The 21,515-nt window shown below is 51.2% G+C and overlaps 1 protein-coding gene across 3 annotated transcripts in view; it reads right to left on the bottom strand.

Moving 5' to 3' along the window:
- Positions 1–21,515, bottom strand: part of SGIP1 (SH3GL interacting endocytic adaptor 1) — a 34,192-nt gene that overhangs the window by 9,657 nt on the left and 3,020 nt on the right. Inside the window, exons 2-14 of one of the 3 annotated variants that reach the window (XM_048944301.1) lie at positions 15,711–15,774; positions 14,588–14,612; positions 12,311–12,367; positions 11,739–11,793; positions 10,853–11,028; positions 8,611–8,635; positions 8,236–8,287; positions 7,870–7,955; positions 7,241–7,327; positions 6,729–6,803; positions 4,987–5,433; positions 1,924–2,045; positions 1,376–1,502 (exon numbers count right to left, since the gene is read on the bottom strand). In XM_048944301.1, coding sequence (XP_048800258.1) covers positions 1,376–1,502; positions 1,924–2,045; positions 4,987–5,433; positions 6,729–6,803; positions 7,241–7,327; positions 7,870–7,955; positions 8,236–8,287; positions 8,611–8,635; positions 10,853–11,028; positions 11,739–11,793; positions 12,311–12,367; positions 14,588–14,612; positions 15,711–15,774 — 1,398 coding nt within the window. Of the gene's footprint in view, positions 1–1,375; positions 1,503–1,923; positions 2,046–4,986; positions 5,434–6,728; positions 6,804–7,240; positions 7,328–7,869; positions 7,956–8,235; positions 8,288–8,610; positions 8,636–9,147; positions 9,175–10,852; positions 11,138–11,738; positions 11,794–12,310; positions 12,368–14,587; positions 14,613–15,710; positions 15,775–21,515 lie in introns of those variants that run through there. The other 2 variants (XM_048944299.1, XM_048944300.1) reach the window with 2 other exon arrangements.

Raw genomic sequence — 21,515 nt, forward strand, 5'->3', positions numbered from 1 at the left:
AGGGGCTGCAGCCCTTGGGGCAAGGGGAGCATTGTGGTGATGCCTACCCCTGCCCGGGGCTTGGGGCTGGGATGGACACAGCGAGCAAAGACTGAGTCACTGCAAAACATCATGAAGAAGCTTCATTCATTAAATTATATGGGAAAGGAAAATATGTATATGTAAAAATGAGCACTTAGAGGAGATACTTCAAGCTCATCCCAGGGGGAACTCCACACAAGGGCAGGGCTGCTGGCAATGAGCACAGCCCGAACTTCATACCAACTCTCCTGCTGGTCTCCACCAGCTCCTTACTCAGTTGTCTTCCATCAAAGCCTCCATGAGTTTGCGGCAGCATGCTGTGCTGGAGCTGAAGAGATACACCCACCACACTTCCAGGGTGAAGCCCCAGTGGGATGGAGATGTGGGCGGGAGGCAGTGCTGCCATTCCCAGTGTCCTCATATTGGGAGATCCCATGGAACGCCTCACACCATTGCCAAGCACACAGACACAAACAAATCTGTGTTGCTTTTCCAGACACTTCTTTCTCTAGCACTCTTCTCCTGCTCCTGTGACAAGGGTCCCAGCTGCTGCCAGCCTGTGGCACAGCAGTGTCATGGGACATTCCCGCTGAACGCACCGGCACATCATCAGAACAGGACAACCAACAGGAAAAGCCACGGAAAGAAAAGGGAGAAGGGTGTGATCCTGGTCGAAATGGAGCTGCAGGAAGCGAGGGTGCAGGCAAGGTGACAGGGACGGAGGCACAGGGAGAGGCAGCACCCCCAGAGCACAGACCTCAGAGCTGACAGCCAGACATGGAGTATCTGCAGGTGCCCCATGCCACCCCATGGGTTGAGCAAGAAACGTGTTTCTGAGGATGCTTCCTCCAGAAGCAGCACCTTGTTATGATTGAAGATGTGTGAAGCAAAGGGATTCGAAGAGCCTTTGCCAAGACCCCATTTCCCACTCCCACTTTAAGGGGAAATGCATATTTCAGACATTTGAAGAGATTGAGCAGTTGTTGCTTCCTGGATCCCAGAATCTGGCTTCCAGCCCCCCTCCCCTCCAGGGTATGAGCATCCCCAACAAAAAGCTGCTTTTGACCAACCTTATAAACCATAAGCGTGTTCCTTGTTGCTTTGCACTTAGTGATAACCTCTACCTCCCCCAAACACCTATTTTCTATAACTGCTGGAGAAAGCCTCCATGACAACAACACCTTGAGGACCCTCCACACCCAGCTCCTGTCCCTTTTTGCATTTGAAAACCTGATTACAATGAATGAGCTTGAACCCAAAGACCGAGCTAGCAAACCAAAAGGGGCTGGGCGCTCTCTCAAGGCTGTTTGGAGGAAGGAAAGGTGAAAGAAAAGCAGTGCTGTAGGATTTTTACCAACTGTGGGAGTGGTGGCTGCGCTCAGGGAATTGGTGGAAGATATAGAAGAAGTACTTTCAGCACGGGCTAAAGGTGCTATCGGAGGAGGACTGGATGAGTGAATAGGAGGGCTAAAAGGCCTGGACTGGAGAAAAACATAAAATAACACAAGGTTAAAGAAAATACACACAGAACATTTGTATTAAACAAACAGAAGCTATTGCTGAAGATGCTACCGTGGTGCACCCCCTCCCGCTGACAGCCTGGGGCCCCGTGGGGAGGGTTGCATTTAGTGCAAGCAGCATCAGCAAGCATTGCCTTGATGCTCCCATCCCCACTTCCTGTGCTGCTTCACATCCCAGTGGCCCAGGCTTCATGCCGGGCACCGTATCCCTTTTGGCACAGGAATAACATTCCACCCTCTCTATACCCGCTAAGCCCAGGCAGACCCCAACTCCTGCACCCCCCAGGGATGCAGCTCACTGCTGTTCTCCCACATGATTTATTTCTGTGCATAAATAGCAACAAAAAAGCAGCCCCTGCAAATGCAAGCATGCTGCACCTACCAGGTCTGCGACGGAGGGCTTGCCAGGGGGCAGCTTGGGCCGGGATGGAGGTCGTGGTGGTGGGGGTGGTGGGGTGCTGCAGGCGGCCAGTGGTGTGCCAGGGCGAGCTGGGGACGAGGAGCCTGCAATAGAGATGGGGCATCAGCAGCACATCAGCACACAGACACTGCTCCCAGGAGCTGATGGGGAGGAGACAAGATGTTCCCACATCAATTCCCCTGTGATGGTTGCTCCAGAGCAGCAGCTTTGCACAGCTGAGCATGCCGTGATTGCTGCAGTACTTGTGGGGGTGACCCCAGTACCCAGAGTCTGGCACCTTTACCCAAGCAGGAGAAAATGATGAACTGGGAATGAAATCTCCACCTGCAACAGCTTTCGTTGTGCCAAGAGCTGTAGGGAAAGGGCACTTCTTCCCCTCCATCCTGACGGCTTGTGTCGGCAAGAGAAGAGGTTTGGACTCTTCTTCCTGAGTGTCCCTCCTCCATTTGTCTTGGTACAGCTCTCATCGGGCTTCTGCAGCTCCCAGGGCAGTGCATGGGGCCATCGTGGGGTCAGTCCCAGCCATGGGAAGAGGAGAGGCCAAGGCAGGGATGTGGCTTTGTCCCAGTGAAGAAGAACAAGGGTGGGAAGGGCGGAAAAGCAGATCTGCTGGGAGCACTGCCAACAGCCCAGCTCTCTGGGAGAGCTTCCATGAAGAAGATGGTGAGGCTTTCATGGTCACTCTGGTCATTGGCAGCTGTGGCCATGCTGACTTTTTTTGCCTCCAGACAGAAATTTTAAGAGATGCTTAAGAGAAAACCCAGTGGATCTCTTTGTTCCATGGATAACCTTCCTCCCAAGGTAAGTTTGTTGATATCAGCACTGTGCAATGATCGCAGACCACTGCTGGCCAACAGAAGTGGACCTGCAGCACGGCGATGCTGCCCCAATATCCCAGCACCCACCTACTCAGTGTTGGTTACCAGCACCACAGACTGCAGGAGCACAGTCTGGTTTGGAGCAGCACTCTCTGCTTGAGCAGACAGTAAGATAATGCTTTTAGATTTGTATTTCCCCACTTAGAAGGAAAACAGCTCACTGAGCTTTTTGCATGTGAGCATACAGTAAGAAAACATTGAAGCAAAGCCTACGGAGCTTGGACCCATGTAATGAGTGCTAAGATGAGATGTAGGTTTGTTTAAAGAGCATAAGCCCCAGCCACTCACCCAAGCATCTGAAAATTAAGCTCTTCTTATTTAGAAGCTTAATTTGGATGCCAAAGGTTGATTCCCCCCCCCCCCGTGTCACTTTCAAAGCCAAACCAGAATTATGCAAAGGTAATCCAGCAGCACTCAATGTCATGTGATGGATCCACACATGCATTTGATCCAGAAGCAGTGTCCCACCAGTTGGCCAAAGGCCTTCCAGGTGCCAGATTTAACTCACAGACGTTCGTTCCTCCCCTTGTAAGGTCGCTCTGCAGCAAGAACCATCAGCAGTGCACCATGACCCCACAGGAACCTGCTCACACTCTGATTCCCTGCCCAGCCATGGTGGAGTCAGACCCCCCATGGGACACCAAGGCAAGAACATGTCAGGGTCCCCAGCACCCCAACGGTGGAGCAGAGTTGGGTGCAGCAACCCAGACCTCACAATGAGAGAGAACAGAGGAGCAGGAAGGGAGACGGAGCAACATCCAACTGCCACTAGATGCGGCTGTATAAAGGTTTGTACTATTTTTGTGTGCATGTTTCAACATTTGGCATGTTTACAGCTTGCTTTCCCACCTTGGACTGGTTAGGAATAACAGCCAGCAGTCTGCAAAGCACGCAGAAAGTAGACAGAAGGTAACAAGTAAGAGATGAGAATGCTCTGAACAGGGAGCCTGACTGCAGGCAGCTCACACCAAGAGGAATTTCACCACCTGCCCCACCATCACATCCCCATCCTCAGGTCAGTCAGTGCAGCTCAGCCATCATGGTGGCGGGAAGTAATTAATGAAGAAACTCAACGGTCCCACGGTGACCTCCTGGAGATGCTCCAGCTCTGAGTGGTGCACTGGGATACGGGCTGCAACCCCCAGAGTCCCCATCCCACCCCACCAACCCCCAGAACCTCATGAGAGCAGCACAACAAGTCACAGCACTGCCGCAGAGCCAAGCCGCGCTCACAGGAAAAGCAAAGCACCACAGACACCAAAGCTCCTCCAACCACACACGGAGCAGGGGGGTCCTACCCGCTCTCCCACCCCATCCAAGGTGTCATTAAAGTGATTGGGACCAATTCCAACCCATTGCTCTTGATGTAAAGCTGGTAACGGCAGTGGGACACAGGTCGATCCTGGATTAGGTCTCCATGCAGGATGGCAGCTGGTGAGGATGTTCCAGGAGTTGGGCTCAGTGATTCTTACGGGTTTCTTCCAACTCAGGATATTATATGGCTTTATGAGTGGCACAAGTCCCGGTGCAGGGCCCTGCTTCTGCCCTGACACGACACAAGAAGGCTGCAGCTTTTGAAGCTCAGAGATCTGGTGTAAACTGACCTCTCAGAGCTTGCTTGCCCCAGTAGACACACATTTATAATTGAGCAGGTGAAGCCAGGCAGGCAGCACACATCAGGCAAAGCTATCGGGTTTTGTCCCTCTGAAACACACATTCTGAAAGCCATTTCTCAAAACCCAGCTGTGGCTGCCTGCTGCCAAAACCAGGGCAGGGCAGACACGGACTGCATTCACCCACTCACCTACTGAGGTCCCAACAGCCCCATGGCAATGGTGCGAGACAAGCAGACTGAAAAAGCTGCACGATTATTCGCCAAGGTGATGGTTTACCTGAAGTATTTGTGCCTCTGTTCACTCTGAAGCCTACAGATGACACAGCTGCAAACATAGCCCCCCTCTTCCCTGTGACGTTGGGTGTACACACAAAGCAGAGGTGGAAAGGGTTGATGGAACACCTCAGCTTTGGGAAGGAAGGCTTAGGGAAGGCTTTCAGACCCATCTGACACCAGACACAGCAGGGGGCAGGGATGAGGACGACACGGAGGCCGAGGGCAGGGGAAGCAGAGCGGGGCAGCAGGACGTACCGCTGGGGCTTCCTGCTCCGCTGCTGGCACCCGGCCCGGGGGATGACACGACTGTACGGTAGGTGGGCGGCGGAGGGGGCGGCGGGGTGGCTCTTTGTCCCGGCCCAAATTCCTTGGGTGAGGCGACTGCTGGCTCCGTGTTCTCCTCTTTTGCGTAGGGCTGCTCCAAAGCCTTCTTCTGCAGCTCGTCCAGGCGCAGCGGGGAGGGCAGGGCACGGGGCGGCTCAGCCCCCGGGCTGCCCATTGCCACCGGGGGGGATGCTGCTGGCTCCCGGGGCCTCGGCACCGCCGTCGTGTTTTCCGGGGATGGATCGGAAAAATTGACCCACTTGTTTTCCGCGTGAGCAGCCACAGACTTGGGGGATAGCACGGGGCCAAAAATGCTGTCCAAGTCATTGATTGATGGTGGTTTGTCACTTTTGGCCTTCGTGGCTGGCTGGTCACCTCCTGCGGTCAAAGCAGTGGGTTTAAGCTTAGCATTAAGAGGGCTGCGGTGGCGCGGGGCTCGGCGCCAGCTGCTTTCTAGAGGGATGCTCAAAGCACGTTGCCAAGCACGTGGCTCATCGGCTGCTGGGGGACATCATTCCCAAAGCACACTTGGTTGAAATACATACACTGCACAGGAGAGCATGCAGCCGCCCAGCCCCACGGGTTGCCTCACACAAGGCGCTCCTTTCCACGCACCATTTACAGCTGGCACACAGCCTTCATTATGTCACGGCTAAATAGCGTCATTATCATCACCAGGAATTATTAGTTAGCTATTAGACTCGCACAGTAAGCACAGCAAACTGAAGCTCTCTTACACACTCCTCTCATATATATATTTATACACACATAAATATAAATATATACATTTACACATGCTGGTTTGACGCTCCCACTGGCGAAGAGCATGCAGTACAGGACAGCACACAGGGTGTATGTATTTCAGCTGCAGCCGGCAGCAGATGAAGCTCTGGCGGCTCTCCGCTTGCTCTTTGAGCTGCCACCACCACCACACATCGCTGTTAATGACTGACAACACCTGGCTGCAAGGCTCCATCACACACCCCAGCACAGCGCAATGCCCACACTCCTGTCCCAGCTCAGTTTGCTGCTTTGCTCACTGTTTGCAGCTCAGGGACATGGAGTGAGGCTGCATTTTGCACACATGCTGTGCAGGAGTATGTCTGACCTCACACAGCACAGCCTGGAGGAGCAGGAACTGCAATCTCTTCCTATAAGCAGCACCATCTATTGCATGCTTATAAAGCACTGGATTTACTCCAGCTGCATGCCAATGCCTCACTCAGCTTTCCTTCACTCACAGTGCAGCATACATGCCTCTCCCTGCTCACAACCTGGGAGGGCACAGCGGGCAGGAGCAGCCCAAGCCCACTGTTCTGTAGGCCCAGAAGCAGAGTGGGAGAGAGGCAGCAGAGCTATTTATTGCCAGTGCAGAGCAGGATTTAAGGCTGGCTTTATATTTTGCTCCCAGAAGTGACTGACACCAGCAGCACGGAGAGAAGAGAGCAGCAACCGAGCCAGAGCAACACCAGCTCAGGACCAGCAACGTCTTTGCAGCATCGCCCTGAACGCGACATCTGCTGAAAAAACACGGACGCAACACAGGACACACAGGGACCAAATTCACATCTGAAAGGCAGCCGTTGCATGGGATGCCCTGGGGGAGCCAACCCCGCGGGTCCGGATCCGGCCGCACTACGTCACGTGCGAGGAGCTGTGCGCCTGGCCTTTACCTGGTGCCACTGTCAGGGGTGATGCAGTGCGGGGCGGCGTGGCCGGGACGTTCTTGGGAGGCAGTGGTGGCGGAGCTGCGAGGGAAAGAGAGGAGAGCATAGAATGATTTGGGTTGGAAAAGACCTCTAAGCTCCCCGGCCCACCCTTCTATGCCCACATCCCTCAGTGCCACATTCCCACAGCTCTGGAACACCCCCCAGGGATGGGGATCCCCAACCTCCGGGCAGCTGTGCAGTGCTGAGCGCTCTCTGGGAGAAGAGATTTCTCCCAGTATCCAACCTGACCCTCCCTTGGCTCAGTGTGCTATGGGGACCAGCTCTATGCCCAGCTGAATGCAGGGCACTCAAGGAAGGTGGAAGAAAATGATCTCCATGAATGGTTTGCATTGCTTTCCTACTGCTCCCTCTGCACAGCACTGGGCTGTTCTCCCAACACTATCTAGAGCCAGCAGCAACAACAGAAGGTTTGGGTTCATGTATGTATACACGTGTTTGTTTTTTTGCCAACTTACTTCCAATTGGAAAAGGTCTCTGCAGCTTTGGGGACTCAGTGCTGTTAGGCTGGAAGGAGCCCCAGATCTCAGGCTGGTCTAGAGGAGCTGGGAAAAGAAAGCAAATAAATACAAGTGCAATGGAGATGATAAAGGTTTTTTCCTGCAAATAGCAGAAGGAGCAGTTAAGGTGTGCTCACCTAAAGCTTGCAAGGAGAGGAAACTAAACACTGATGGCAACCCCTCACTAATTAAAGGCATTTATTTCCCCTGTAATGTTAGACAACTACAGGGCTGCCTGCTTTTTAAACAAGACGTGCAATTAATTTGACACTCATGATGCTTGACAAATAAAACAATGCCAATTTGTGTCTTTGGAGGCTTATTGCATTAAGTGAAACATTGAATTAATTACTGAAATCCTCTGGAATTTGAGGATACACAGAAAATAACCCAGGTATTAAACAAATAAACCCAACTGCATTTACGCAGATGGGGAACAAAACCCCAACAACTCCTCTATATCACATTTAAGCATCTCACACTGTTTTTCTTAGGCTATACGTGCAGAGCCACACGTAGGGACAGCTTTGCTCCAAGATTTAAGCAGAGCTGTTCTTTATGAGGGATGGGTGCAGACCCCAACACACCGTCCAGCTTCTGCTCCTCAAATGCTGACTCCAGCGGGGGCCCAAAGAGCGGTGCCAGTGTGGCTGGGTCCTCCAGGGGCTTCCTGCTGTGGGACAGAGGCACACAACATTCACAATGTGCTGTGAGAAGCTGTGCTTGAGCACAAACCTGTACTTGCAGGGAGCTGGTGTGGTTTAGACTCTCGGCATGCACGTAATTGTGTGCTAAGGTGCTTCAAGTCACATCTGGATGACAACCTAATGGTAGCCATAGTGGAGAGCCCTACTGATGGACTCCACGGAGCTCTGAGGCCTTTGTGCTGGCTGATGCACAAGTGAGCTTTTGCAGATGTATGGTGTGTATTCACATGTACCCCCCAGACTGACCTGCTTGGCTCTGGCGTGGGTGTGGAGCGCCGGGGCCGTGCGATCTCCTCACCTGTGCAAGGTCAGACAGAGCAAAGTTAGAGCTGTGCCCCCAACCCCGCATCGCCCCCCACATCCCATCCTAAGCCCACTATAGAGGTGCAGGCAGAGAAAAGCCTGGGCTTAATTCGGCTCTTGTCTCTACAGTAGATGGCTGTGCTTCTGCTACAGGGCACCCCAGGGATGTCCATATGGCCTTCCTTAAGGGGACACTTGGGTGCCATCATTTCTGCCACAGCAAACCTGCCCTCCCCCTCCCCCCCTTCCCTTTATTAAATTAATTTTAAAGGCCGCCACCGCCAAGCTGTCTGCACTAATTACTTAGGACATACTTACTGGATAAATTCCTCTTAATCATCCCCTGGAATTACAAACACAGGAGGTCAGCGGGGTGTGCAGGGACACAGGCACGTCGCGATCAGAACCCGCAGCAGCAGCACAGCACACAGGGCAGAAATTGGCTGAGAGTTACTGTGCGTGGCTGAGAGATGCCCACCCGCACGTACATGCTAGGAAATCAGGTTTGCTCCCAGCAGGCAGGGAGCAGACAGAGCCTAGCAAGACGACTTTGTGCCCCATAAACCCATCACCTGGCAGCTCCGAGTTCACAGCTGCCTTGGCACACGGCTGACAGCTGTCACTCCAACCCGATGGCCACCCATTGGAGGCAGCATGAAAACAAAATCCTCACCTCTGATGGGCTGGGGACTGATCTATGCCAAATAATGCATGGTCAGCAACCTAAAGCCCCGCTCTCGCCACACAACATGCAATAAAAGCCCCCTCACGTCCCCCTCCAGAGCATTGCAACATCACTGCTTGCACAAACGCATGGCCAAAGGCAGCAAGGAAGGGTGCAAGGAAGGAGCTTACCGGGCTGCGCCGCTGCGGTCAGCGAGAAGGGAGAGAGAACAGACACCTGGTCAGAGAGGGATGCGTCAGCACCAGTGTGGCACCGTGCCTGAACTGGCATCCCAGGGACAGGGAGCATCCCTGCTTGGGAACTCAGGCTTGCGACCCTTGGGATGCTCTTCCCCCAGTTTTTCAAGCAGCTCCATGCTGATGCACGGCCATCTCTGACTGCAACGAGGGTGGTGCATGCAGAGCTGCCCTCAGGGCGTTTTGGGGTTACTCTGTGCTGCAGTGCTGGTAGGTACAGACTCCAGAAGCCAGGCACACAGCACGTCTCACACCCGCCCTTCTGATGCTCTCAGGTATGAATATTTTGGCAACTAAACCCCTTAGATCCTGGTGCCCTGGGTCAGCTCCTGCAGTGGAGCACAAGTGGAGCCCAGCACCCCTGGACAGAGGAAATTTGCCCATTTTGGGCTTAGAATGGCCTCACACCAAGTCCTTATGAGGACAACACCACAGCTGCGTGCAGTAGCATTGTGGTCACAAAACACAGATGCACTTTCCTGCCTAACACTACATGCTGGTGCACAAGGATGCATGTAAAGCTTGCTCAGGGAAAGTTGCACCCTTGCACATCTCATCCAACACCAGCCACAGCCTTACCACAGAGCACAAGGACTACACAGATCTCCAGGAAACACAGCCAGGCTCTTATCCATAGAATCACATAACTATTTGAGATGGAGACCTTTGAAGGCCATCTGGTCCCACTCCCCACAATGAACAGGGACACCCACAGCTCCATATGTGCTTAGAGTCCCATCTCTGACCTTGGGTGTCTGCAGGGATGGGGCACAACTGCCTCTCTGGACTCCCTGCTCCACCCACCAAGTTAAACCCAAAGGTGAAAGATAGCAAGGAACATCACACCTTCCAAAACTGTCAGATTTGTTATTTGTCTTTACATTCTAGTTCCAGAGACATGCAGAACAGATGCCAGGAAAGCAGAGAACACAAATCAAGGCTGTATTAAAAGTTTGTAAGCAAAAAAATATATATATATATATTTCTTACCGGACTTTTCCTCTAAAAGAATGCAGAAAGATAAAAAAAATAAAAAATAAAAAGAGAAAATAAGATATTTTCTGTCAGGGGCTAACACAGAACTAAAAGGTTTGCATCTATGAACAGAAGACATCAGCTTCTCCCAGAGCCTTTCTGTAAGCTTAGTGACGTTGCAATAATTTGGGAAAGGGAAATAAAAATGGGGATTTTATTTCACCTTGGCATCTATTTGAGGTTGATTCACACTTCAGATAAGGGCTGAGGATCAACTCTGAGCAGCTTCAGCTGCAGAGACTCTGTAGCCCACTCCAAAGCCCATAGAAAAAGCAAAACTCGCAGATCTGTTCCCAGCAGAACAGACTGGGATGTGATAACAATCTCAACAAGCCTTAGGAAAACCAGTGGGTAGCAGCATTCATACCAGGGAGCAGACGTGGCTGCTCCCTTCAGACAGCCCTGGGAAGAAGCATCCTACAGCAGCACTACGGAGAACCCACAGATGTCCCCCAGCTCAAGAACTGTGACGAAACCCCATGGCTGCTTTCTATGGATCCAGTTGGTGAGGACCCAGAGCCAAGGTTCTCCACTCACACCCAAGGAAAGGGATTCCTCGGGCCAAAGCAAGCAAACAAAAGAGCTGGGGACAGAGATAACTCACCACAGGGGATGGAGAAAGTGCAATGTTGCCTACAGATGCCTTCAGCTCATCCACCGTAGCTGCGCTCTTCAGGATATCCTTAGCCTGCAGTGGTTTGATCTTGATATTGTACTTCTTGTGGGCCTCCTCCTCCTCCTCAGACTCACTGGAGGAGTAGAAGTGCTTCCCTTTGGTGGGTGCAGAGCAGCTAAGGAAGCTTGCTTGGAGGATCAGGAGCGCCCACCAGCTCAGCAATGGGTCAAAAACTTGCATCTTGATGATAAATGGGAATTAAGCATTTCTGAAGCACTCACCCTTGACCTGAATGGCATGAGCAGCTGCAGGGACAAGCCCTACAGCACTACCCATGGAAGTGGGTAAGAAGACTGCTCTGCTGCAGCCCAGCAAGGTCTACATTGATGCACAGCCATCCTCCCTCAGCTCTGATGGGGACAAAGCCTTCCATCAGCAGAAGGTGGAACCCTGTTGTTCACTTGCCCTTCTACAGCTGTGAGCAGGATGCTATTAGCCCCGAGCTTGGCACGCGTGCAGCATCCACAGGCTGCACCCTTGTTTTCTCACCCTTTATGGGGATGCATTATAGACCTGTAGATCACAACCCAAGTAGAGTGCATCAGATTGCACAGGAAAGCCAGTGCCCAGTACTGTGCTCCTGCTCAAGCCATTGCATGGATCAGAGGCAATTAAACCTCTGCCTCCTGTTCCACTGCCATAGATAACACTCTCTGGGAGCTGGTTTGGGCTGCAGAGTAACAGCTCAAAGGAGAATAAAAGGGGGAAAAAAAAACAAAAACAAAACAACACATAAAAGCCAGTGGCCTTTCTGTGAACCCAAGCTCATCTTGCAGGTCATAAGCCAAAAGGCCAAGTCCACAACAAAGGATATAGCCTGGCTCCTCGGGTCGGATGCTGTAGCCCTCCTCATCAAGCTCTGGGGAATTCTGCATGGGGCACAAAACACGAAGGATCAACACTGCTGCTGTTTTTGTTGTTGCTGTCACAATACTAAATTTGTTTCTGAAACACCCAATTGCAAGCCACGTTTGTCTTTGGTTGTCCTCAATGTCCTTGAGGCATTGGGCAGTGCTTTCCTCACCTACAGAGTGCAGAACGGTCCTTCACTTGGTCACCTGGTTTCTGGACCATTTTATAAGCCTGCCTTCTGGATCAGTTCTCAATTTATTGATGCCACATAAAATCATGAAGTTTGGGAAGGTACACTACGATCATCTAGTCCCCCCACGCCCACTAAACCATGTCCTTTGGTACCCTTTCCTTTAAAAGAGATCCAGAATACACATTGGAGAAGGATTAATTTCCTTGCACACCTGTAATAATGTCTCTGAAGTCATTATTTTTATTCAGTATGCCTCAGCTTTGAAGCTGAGAGTGCAGCTGGGGGACATGGCTCACAAAGGAGCACTGCCCAGGGCAGGGGCAGAGCCCTCAGACACTTACATATCTGTCCCAGTCGATCTCTGCATAAAATCCATTTGGGGCCCCATTCGTTTTCTTCTGTAACACATGGGAAAACAAGATTTCAACACTTAAAATGAAGGGAAAAAAAATAGGAGAACATTGCATATATGCAGGTGTTTGTGAATCTGTGTAGTGAGACTCTACCACATAAGCTGAGCAAAGGTTCACGGGCTCTCTTTAAACCAACCCTTGGGTTTAAGTTCCCTGAAAGATGGCATTTCTCAAGAGCAGGGAGCACTGGCAGATGGCTCTGTGCTTCTACCCAGGTTGGGTTTGTTGTTCTCCATCACAGGCAGCCAGGCCACTGCCATTCTGGGGGCCAGGATGCAAGCTGATCCCCAGACACCCATTGCTCACCAGAATCACAGCTGCGCCAGCCCCATGCTCCCATAATGGCCACAGAGACCTGGAGTCAAGCATCAAAATGATGACCAAACACCACTATAGAGTTTTTCTATAAATGGGCCTTGCCCAGGGCTGGTGAGGCTCAGGGTGATCAACAGCATGTACCAAGTCCTGGGTGTCTGATGGAGAGTAAAGCCAGAATACAGTCAAGTACAACATTGTCCTTCACTTCTGAGCTTGGGGTCATCACCAAATTGCTGTTACACAGAGGTGACTGCCAGCAGCAATGCATCCCAACAGCGGTGGCACTGACATGATCCAGCAATTCTGTGGCCCAGGTATTGGTCTGACTCAACCTAACCCACATTTTCCTGCAGTCTGGATCTCTAAACAAGAACTACATTCAGTTCTCATTTGTAGCTGTAACCAAGCATTTCCTTACTGAGTTATTTTTTCCTTGCTCATTTGCTATGGCAAGGTGGCTCATTGAGATGAGGGCTGAGAGGCTGGAATGGATTGGGGTTGGGCAGAAAGAGGGTTATGTGTTGGGCAGTTGGCTGGTTTTAAACAGAAGAACAAATGAAAGGAATCAGCAAACACTGTGGGGTCTATAAGGAGGGGATGACTCCCCAGAAGGGCTGTATTCAGCAGTGAGGTTGGCCCCAGGGCTATCATCCCTACCACAATATGGCTTTCTGCAAGAACATGCTATACGATGAAAACTGAAATCTCTTCATCCTCCAATGCCTGTTTCAAAATACTCAGTGCTCTCATTACATGTTAAAAAAAAAAAAAAAAAAGTAAAGAAACTGCTTTCCTGCTTCCTCCAGCTTACTGGAGCACTGGAAACCATGCAGGAAAGCAAACTGCCTGCAAAACCCGAAATACACATCTTATGGAGAAAGCATCAGCTGCTGGCAAGGGTTGGAAGTGGTGTTTAGGTTTCCAGCTCAGACATCTTGCCTCCAGCCCCATCTGAACACAATGCTACCATCAGCCATGCCCAAGGAGCTGTCAGCTGGGTTTTCACTGTCCAAAACTACATTTGGCATTGCTCAATGCAGCAGCTTTATTCACTACAGATTTCTGCACGTCACAAAACTCTATTTCATCGCGTTTTCTGGGATTTTGTTTAACTGCTGAACGAAGCCTTGATTAAAGCACTACCTGAGCTGCAGGCTTCTTAATCACTAATTAACAGCCAGTAACAAATGGCAGAGGAACGTGGGTGAGCCCAAAGCCAAGGATCTTGGGTCAGATGCAGGAAACAAGATGGCACATCTCTAAAGGAGCAATGTGGCACCCTGATGTCTGCATGATGCCACGCTGCACAGCGATGCCATGTGTCCCTGGCACTGGGCTGGGCATGCAGTGCTGCTCTCCTGCTGAATGTCTCCCTAGGGCTTATTTTAAGCCTCTAATGCCTGAATCCACACAGTCCCAGTCTGAGCCCAACATACTTAACTGTAAATTGGAAATGAAGCAGCTAAAGTGGCTCCTTCCACTGCCTGGTTCTAGCAGGGGCGTTCCTATCCCTAACCAAGAAAAGCAGCAGCATCTTGAGAACAGCTATCATCTTCGTTTCAGTTTGATATAGAAAACAAACTGATATAAGAAACAGGTGTGTGGCGATTTGCCCTTAACCCCAACCACAGAAAATCTGCCCTGAGCCGATTGTGCTCAGCAGGAGCTGGAATCTCCAGGCACCTGAGCCGCCACAGGGGGTACGCAGCACCTGCTGCCTATTTTCACCGCGTCAATTTTGTACAGAGTCCTAAATTATTATTATTTAAACAGCTTCATCTGGACTTGGACACTTATTTGCTATGTTAAGAAAGAAGTGGTTCACAAAACAGCTCCCATGATGGCCAATGAAGCTGCTAATGTGGAGCAGCGCTGTGCAGTACTTACGATGCCGTCCCTGTCCGGTGACCCCCTGCAAGGAACAGAAAAGGCACCTGGGTTAGCTCCAGCACAGCCCCACTTGAGGAAATGCAGAAATGGTGCTCTGAATGCTCCCGCAGCAACTGGAGCTGTCATTACAGCATTGCCAGCAAAGCCAAATTGCTGGTGTGCTCCTCAGAAACCCCGCACAGTGCGCTCTCGTGTCGTTGGACAGCACAAACACATCAGTACACCGAGTGCTTCTGTGCTGCAGAAGTTGGTAGAAGTTGCAAATGAGCAATCCAGACTCCATGCAGCAAGACTGTTCCCTGCCAGAAGTATCACTGCTTCATTTTTTGGGTGGGTTTTTTAAGCAGGTGGAGCTGAAAATCCCCCATCATCCCCATGTCTGGGAGCTTTGGCCCCGGGGCACAGCAAGTAGCCTCACAAGGCAACACTGGACCGAGTGTCAGCAAGGGGCATCTTAGCAAAGGGATGGATGTGTTTGTTGGATCCAGGCTGGCCCCTTGTTGATGTGTTGCCAGAGATTCTCCACAAATTAATGTCTGACTCATGGCACCGCAGAAAATCTGAAGGGAGCTGCTGCTGGGTTGGGCTAATTTGATGGAGATTAATGCCTTTTTGTCAAACTTCCCCATAACGCTCATGTGTGCTCCTCTCTCATCTCAGGGTTCATCTCCCACTTCCCTCACTACAGCCTTCTCCTCTGCTGGCTGTGACCCAACCTCCTCCAGATGTGGCCCAGGGACCCAAAGTCCCTCCAGCAGTGAAGCTGAGCTCCACGCCACCACTGCTCACCAAAGGCCCTCCTGTTTCAATGGGATTTGTGTCTGAACAGATTCCAGCAGATGTGCACATCAGTATTTGGGCAGAGTTTAATCTGCTGCAGCTCCCAGAGGGGAACTGGGCTTCTGATCACTGCTCACTGTCACCATGCACAGCAAACACATGCATGTTCCACTGCTCTGCAGAGCACACATGGCTGCAGGTCTCTGTGTGCACAGGAGGAAATGGCTCTGATGCAGCCATCGCTGTGAGCCGTGACTTGAGGATGACAGATGTCCCCAACACACCCAGCTCCTTCCTGCCATCATTACTTATTAATGCATTTTAGATCTCATTGACTTACGTGGAATCAGTGTCCTTTTCTTTCTTGCGTATACCAAAGGCCTTCCTTGTACGTTTTTTCAGTCCTGCAGGGAGGAGTATAAGAATGCAATATGCATGTTACACTCCAAATTCAACTCCAAGAGGTTGCTTCCCCAGCTGCCCGCTCTAAGTCATAAACAAGGTGAAAAGAACCCCCCCAGCAGGGCAGCGCAGGCAGCGCGTGCTCCTGGTTACACCTTGCTACCGTTAAGTGAATGCTCATCAACTTGCTCAATTGCATATTTCACAGAAGTATTTGTGACCTTACTGTCTTAGTGATACACTCCCTCAGGCAGTGGGGAAACCCTTCTTAGGGGTAAATAAATGAAGGAAAAAAACCCAAAAACCTACTTAAATCACCGATGCAGTGGTTCAGCACAGTGCTTACAGTTACCGGCCCGCTGGGGGCAGGGGCACACAGCTCTCAACGACCAAAGCTGCAGGTACTGGCCGAGCATCCCTTCTAACAGTAGCTGTGGGCCTTCCCTGCCATTTTTTTGGAGGAAAAGCTGTCCCTGAGAGCACTCTAACACCTTGCAGTGAATGCACCTAGGTAGGCATTTTAGCATTTGAACCGCTTGGAGCTACCACGAAGCTGGTCTACTGCTCTCCTCTGCTCTGCCTTCAAGCTTGTGCATGCCCTCCAACCAAAGTTATTTTCTGCTTTCCTAGGAGCATCTCACTCCTCCGGATGGATGCAACAAGCACCCCCAGTGCTGGCTTTCTGCAGCACATCACAGCACACCAGTCTTGAATTACCACAATGCAAGAGGAGCCTCAAGGCTCCTGATCCCCTACAGCCAGATGTTTGGTTGTCCAACAACAGGGCCAAGCCAGGGCAGCGCCATCAGACTCCGGCAGCTCTCTTTGGTGCTGCTAATGGAGCCCTAGGAGGTCATCTGAAGGCAGTGCAGCAGCCCAACCCCAGGCACGAACCCCACACCTTTGCACAACAGCCCCCATTTGGCTCGTCTCACCTCCCAGCTTTCCCACCAAGCAAGTTATTAATAACACAGGAAGATCTCAGCTCCCAGAATAACATTGGCTTCCAAACCCAAAGTAGAACAGGGAGGGAAGTGAATGACCAAACTGAGACACTGTTCGGCCTTATCTGAAGAGAAGCCCAATTTGGCTAAATTCTGTAACGAAGCCTTCTGCTCAGTTACGTAATAGACCCACCATCTGCTGGAAATGTAACTACAGTTAGGGGAAGGAAAGATGTTTAAGGAAGGGTGAGAGCTTCCACAGCACCACCAACCGCAGCAGAAGCAGTGCATCATGCTGGGGATCTCATCCCAAACGTGCAGCTCCCTGCAGCAGGGCATTAGTCACCTTCCATTTACTATCATCTTCCCCCCCTCCTCGTAATACCTATGAATCAGCATCTAAGAAATGCAACTCGGTATTTAATGCTCTGAGGCTTTAAACCTTAATCTTAAAAGCTGTGCAAACATATTCTAGACCAAAGACTTAACAGCTCTACAAAGAGTCCCATTCTGCCAGCAGCCTCCTGCCAATGGATGGGACAACAGCTATGCTCCTGATCCCCCAAGAGGGAGGGGTGCTGGGAGGAAGAGCTTCAGAAAGGCAATATCCATTTCAACACAGAAAACATCCATGGGAATACTGTTGCCCCAAATGCTCTTTTTTTTTTGATGACAGAAGCATTAAAATAAAGCTATTCAAATGCTTTGATCCACTAGGGCTGCTCAGTCTGTGCACTGGGATAAACACAGCCATGACCACATGGAGCCTCAGGACCCCAAGCAACTGCAAGGGGAGGAGAAAAGGAGAAATTCTGCCATTTTAGGGACGAACAGCATCAGCTCTGAACGCCATGAAACACGAGATGGTCAGTTTGTTTTGCAGTCGGTTTGCTGCTGGGTTTTTTGGGGGCTGTTTGTTTTCCCTGGAGCTGATGTGGGCAATGCCCATTCCCTTCGCATGCACACCTGCTCCTGCTGAATTACTTCCCTAGGTCCAAACATGGAGAAATCTGCTGCTGTTTCCAAGCCAAGTGACAGTATTTACTTTGCTCCAGAATTAATAACCCTCAATTTGCTCAGCAAAACTGAAGCACAGGGAAGACAAAATGCCTCTGAACTGACACGTGCCTGCACCAGGCTCCAAGCAAGAAGGTCTGACAGATCCAAAGCTATTTGGGGATCAAGAATTTCTTGCAGGGCAAGGACAAGGCTCCATACTCTCCCTACAAAAACAAGGCCCATCAGAAAAAGTTTCATTTTCCAAAGATAGCTTGGAAAACCCTTCTACGGACTGCAGGATGCACCCACAGGCAATCATAGGCCATCATTTGTTGTGCACAGTGCAATGACATCTAAATGGGCACCCAAACAACGCTGGAACCTAAAGCAGCTCTTGGCTCCTTGTAAAGGAGCAATGAGCACAGCAGGGTATGGATGCCCGCACCAAGCATCTTTTAAATTTATACATATATTTTGTATTTAAGATCATAAGGAAGCAAGTCATCACCCACATGCTGTGCACTAAGCTCAGTAATGCAGCCACACTGATTGCTTGCTGCCTGTTTACCCCAAGATCAGGTCTGTAGGGTCAGCTCACAGGGAATCATGGACACAAGTGTCCCCACAGTGCCACCAGGACACTAGGTGCAGATACAGCTTTCTTGTGGCTTTCTTTCATTCATGGCTGGCACACAAGTGCCAAATAATCTCCTAAAGGTTGCTGTGCTATGCAAGTCATGGCTCAGCGCAGGTGCTCCTTCTCGAGTGATGCTCAGATTCCTATTTTAAGGGTTTTCTGTTTGCTGGTCAGGAACAGGGGATGATGGCCTTCCCAGACACCACCCAAGCACTGAGCAGCTACTGGAGGGCACGTGGCACATGGACAGCATGGACAGTGTCCCCCTGTGTGGTCAGGGAAGGGCTCTCCAACCAAGGTCTGGGTGGGTTGCCAGGGAAGAGGTGTCACCTGCTTCCGTGCCAACACTGTCATCCAGAAGTGTTAACTTACACAAAATACATTCAAATTCACATCTCCACATTGGGAAGATTCGCACCCAAAATTAATCACAACATGGGCTGTCTTTCCAGTTCCCAGAACCTTCCTGTTCTTGAATGGTCTGCCATCAAATACTTGGGTTTTAGAGAGGAGATTGACCACAAGAATGTGTAGAGAAAGAATGTGTAGACCACAAGAAAGCCAAGGAGGCCTGACCTAAGAGGAAAGGCCCCATCGCCAGGCACTGAGCACCTCCCAGCACCTGCTTCCAAAGCACAGCCACACTGCCCAGGGGGGCTCCAGGCCCCAGGTGGAAGGACCTGGGCAAACATCACTCATAAATCACACTGGTTTCTTCTGCACTAGAGCCAAGACGAGGGCAACACCCTGCAGAGCTCCAAGGAACTGTACTAAAACCAACCTCCTTCCCCATCTGGAGGGGCACGCTCAGAGGGACCGAAAGGCGCTCAGTGGGAGCAGTGGGGATCTCGGGGGACTTTTCCAACCAGAATGATTCTATGCTCCCATGAGAAGCACACCAGATGAGCCCATCTCAGGCATATTTACAAATGTCACCATCTTCCAGAAAAACTCACCTGTGTGGGGACCACTGCATATCCTGAATGTGCATTTTCCAAAGGCAGGCTATAGGTTTGAAGTATTGCAAGTGGGAAATACCAAAGCCCATCAATAAGGAACCCTGCACATTCCTCCCTCGCCCATCTTCCATCCATCCCATGGCAGTGCCATCATGGGATTTCCCTACCTGGAAAACTGAGGGATGTGAAGAAGCATCTCAGTGCTGCTCCCAGCAGTAGTAAACAAAAAATCCCAGCCTTTCAGCCCACAAGAAGAGCTGCATGCACATCCTTTCATCACAGGTCGTGGGGAGGGGCTTCCAGCTGTTGAGGGGAGGGTTTGGCGCATGCTTTGGTACCACCTCGCCATAGCTGTGTCTGTGTTCATTTCTTATATCTTGTGAGGAGCTTCTGGTTAAGCCAAAAGAGCACCCAGGCTGGCATTGTACTGACAAGCTTGTTTGTAAGCTTACAGCATCAGCAACAAGGGCAGGATACACAGTAAGACCCAGCTGAGAGGCTGCGTGGCAGGAGGGGGGTGAGACTGCGCTCCAAGGGACATGCAGAGTGACAAATGTCCACTGACACTGCACACACACACACACCTGAAAGCCCAGCACCCATTCATAATTCATCAGCTCCAATACCAGGGTGCATCTCTAACGATGTCTCTGACAGGTTCTGTAGAAGTGGCTCTGCAGAACAGCACAGCAGCATGGCAGGAGGTGCCCCCCAGCACTGCACCCTGTGCTGGAAGCCCCACCTCCACCAAACCCCCACAGCCATTCCAGCACAGCCCGTGCCCTCAGCTGCCTGCAGCTGCACAGGGTGGGAGGTTATTTTCCCCACCCTCACTCAATAGCTCTCAAGAAAAGCCACAACAAAACGTATGCACACACACACACACACACAAAGAAAACACGGGGGGGAGAGAATTTCCCCCAAACAAACAGGTACAAACCCATTAAAATCCCCCACCTCCACGGGGATGGGTCTGGCTGCGGTCACCCCCAGCATCTTTGCTGCACAAACCGCACAGCACTGCTTCAGAGGTGCTTGGGAGTGGGGAACATGAAAGCACAGCTGGCACTCAGCATTGGGTAAGATTTAAAGAGTCATAATTGAAGCCCTCAGAAGGGTGTGCCAAGGTTGGGGTGCTGGGATGGTGAGGAGCAGATCCCTGGTATGGCTGCATTGGGTGATTTTTCCAGTGCTGCTACCTTGCTGCTTTCCAACCCATATATCACATCAATTTGCATTTGCACTGGTAGTGGGCAGCATCACCCCCACTGCTGGAAGGGCTGTATGGGCAAACCCAGTGCTGGCCACCCCTGCACCCTGCACTGTGCTGGGAGGGCTGGGCTGCTCCTTCAGTACCTCCTCATGCAAACCTAGCATCCATGAAACCAAAAAATACCCAAATCCAACCCAAAAGTTGTCAGAAGTGCCATTCCATGGGGTTGAAAGCACAACCATCAGCAGCTGCAGCCATTCCACCAGCCTTCCTGTGCCAACAAAGCAACACACCTCCAAAAACCCTCAGGAACATCAGCCTGTAATAGAGCTTCAATTAAAAATGAATAGCTGAGGCCATTCAGGAGCAGCAGGCCAGGCTTTGCGCTGCTATGTTGCACACGAGCAGGGCAGGAGCCAGGGACCTCCTTATCCCCACTGAATGTACACAGCTCAAATATACCATCTTATGGAAAAGGATGCGTTGGGTGAGCATGGAGAATGGGAACAGCACCACACGTGTGCCTGGAAGGGAGAGTCAGCATCCAGCAACCACCAGCATCTCAACGGCAAAGGGCTCTCCCTGAAGGTCTCCACAGACACAGTAAGGGCAAATTTGGGCACTGAGCAGCTCTGTGCAGCAGGGATGGCTGTGGGCAACCACTCATCCAACCTTCAGCTGCCTGAGGCCCTGTGGCAAAGACTCAAGGAGATGTGATTTAACCCTAAAGAGCCCTTATAATGTGCGTAACACCGATGAACGGGGCAGCAGGGACCCCAAAAGCTGTGTTTGGGCACACTCCAAACTGGGCTCACCAAACAAAAAGTTCTACATCTGCATCCCACATACCTGTGAGCCATAGAACCATTGCAGTTGGAGAAGCACTCTCAGCTCCCCAAGCCCACTCTCACCCCGTCCCCTGTGCCCCACATCCCTCAGTGCCACATCCCCACAGCTCTGAACACCCCAGGGGTGGTGGCCCCCCACCCCC

Source organism: Lagopus muta, chromosome 5 (assembly GCF_023343835.1).
Source record: "Lagopus muta isolate bLagMut1 chromosome 5, bLagMut1 primary, whole genome shotgun sequence".
NCBI classification, from domain to species: domain Eukaryota; kingdom Metazoa; phylum Chordata; class Aves; order Galliformes; family Phasianidae; genus Lagopus; species Lagopus muta.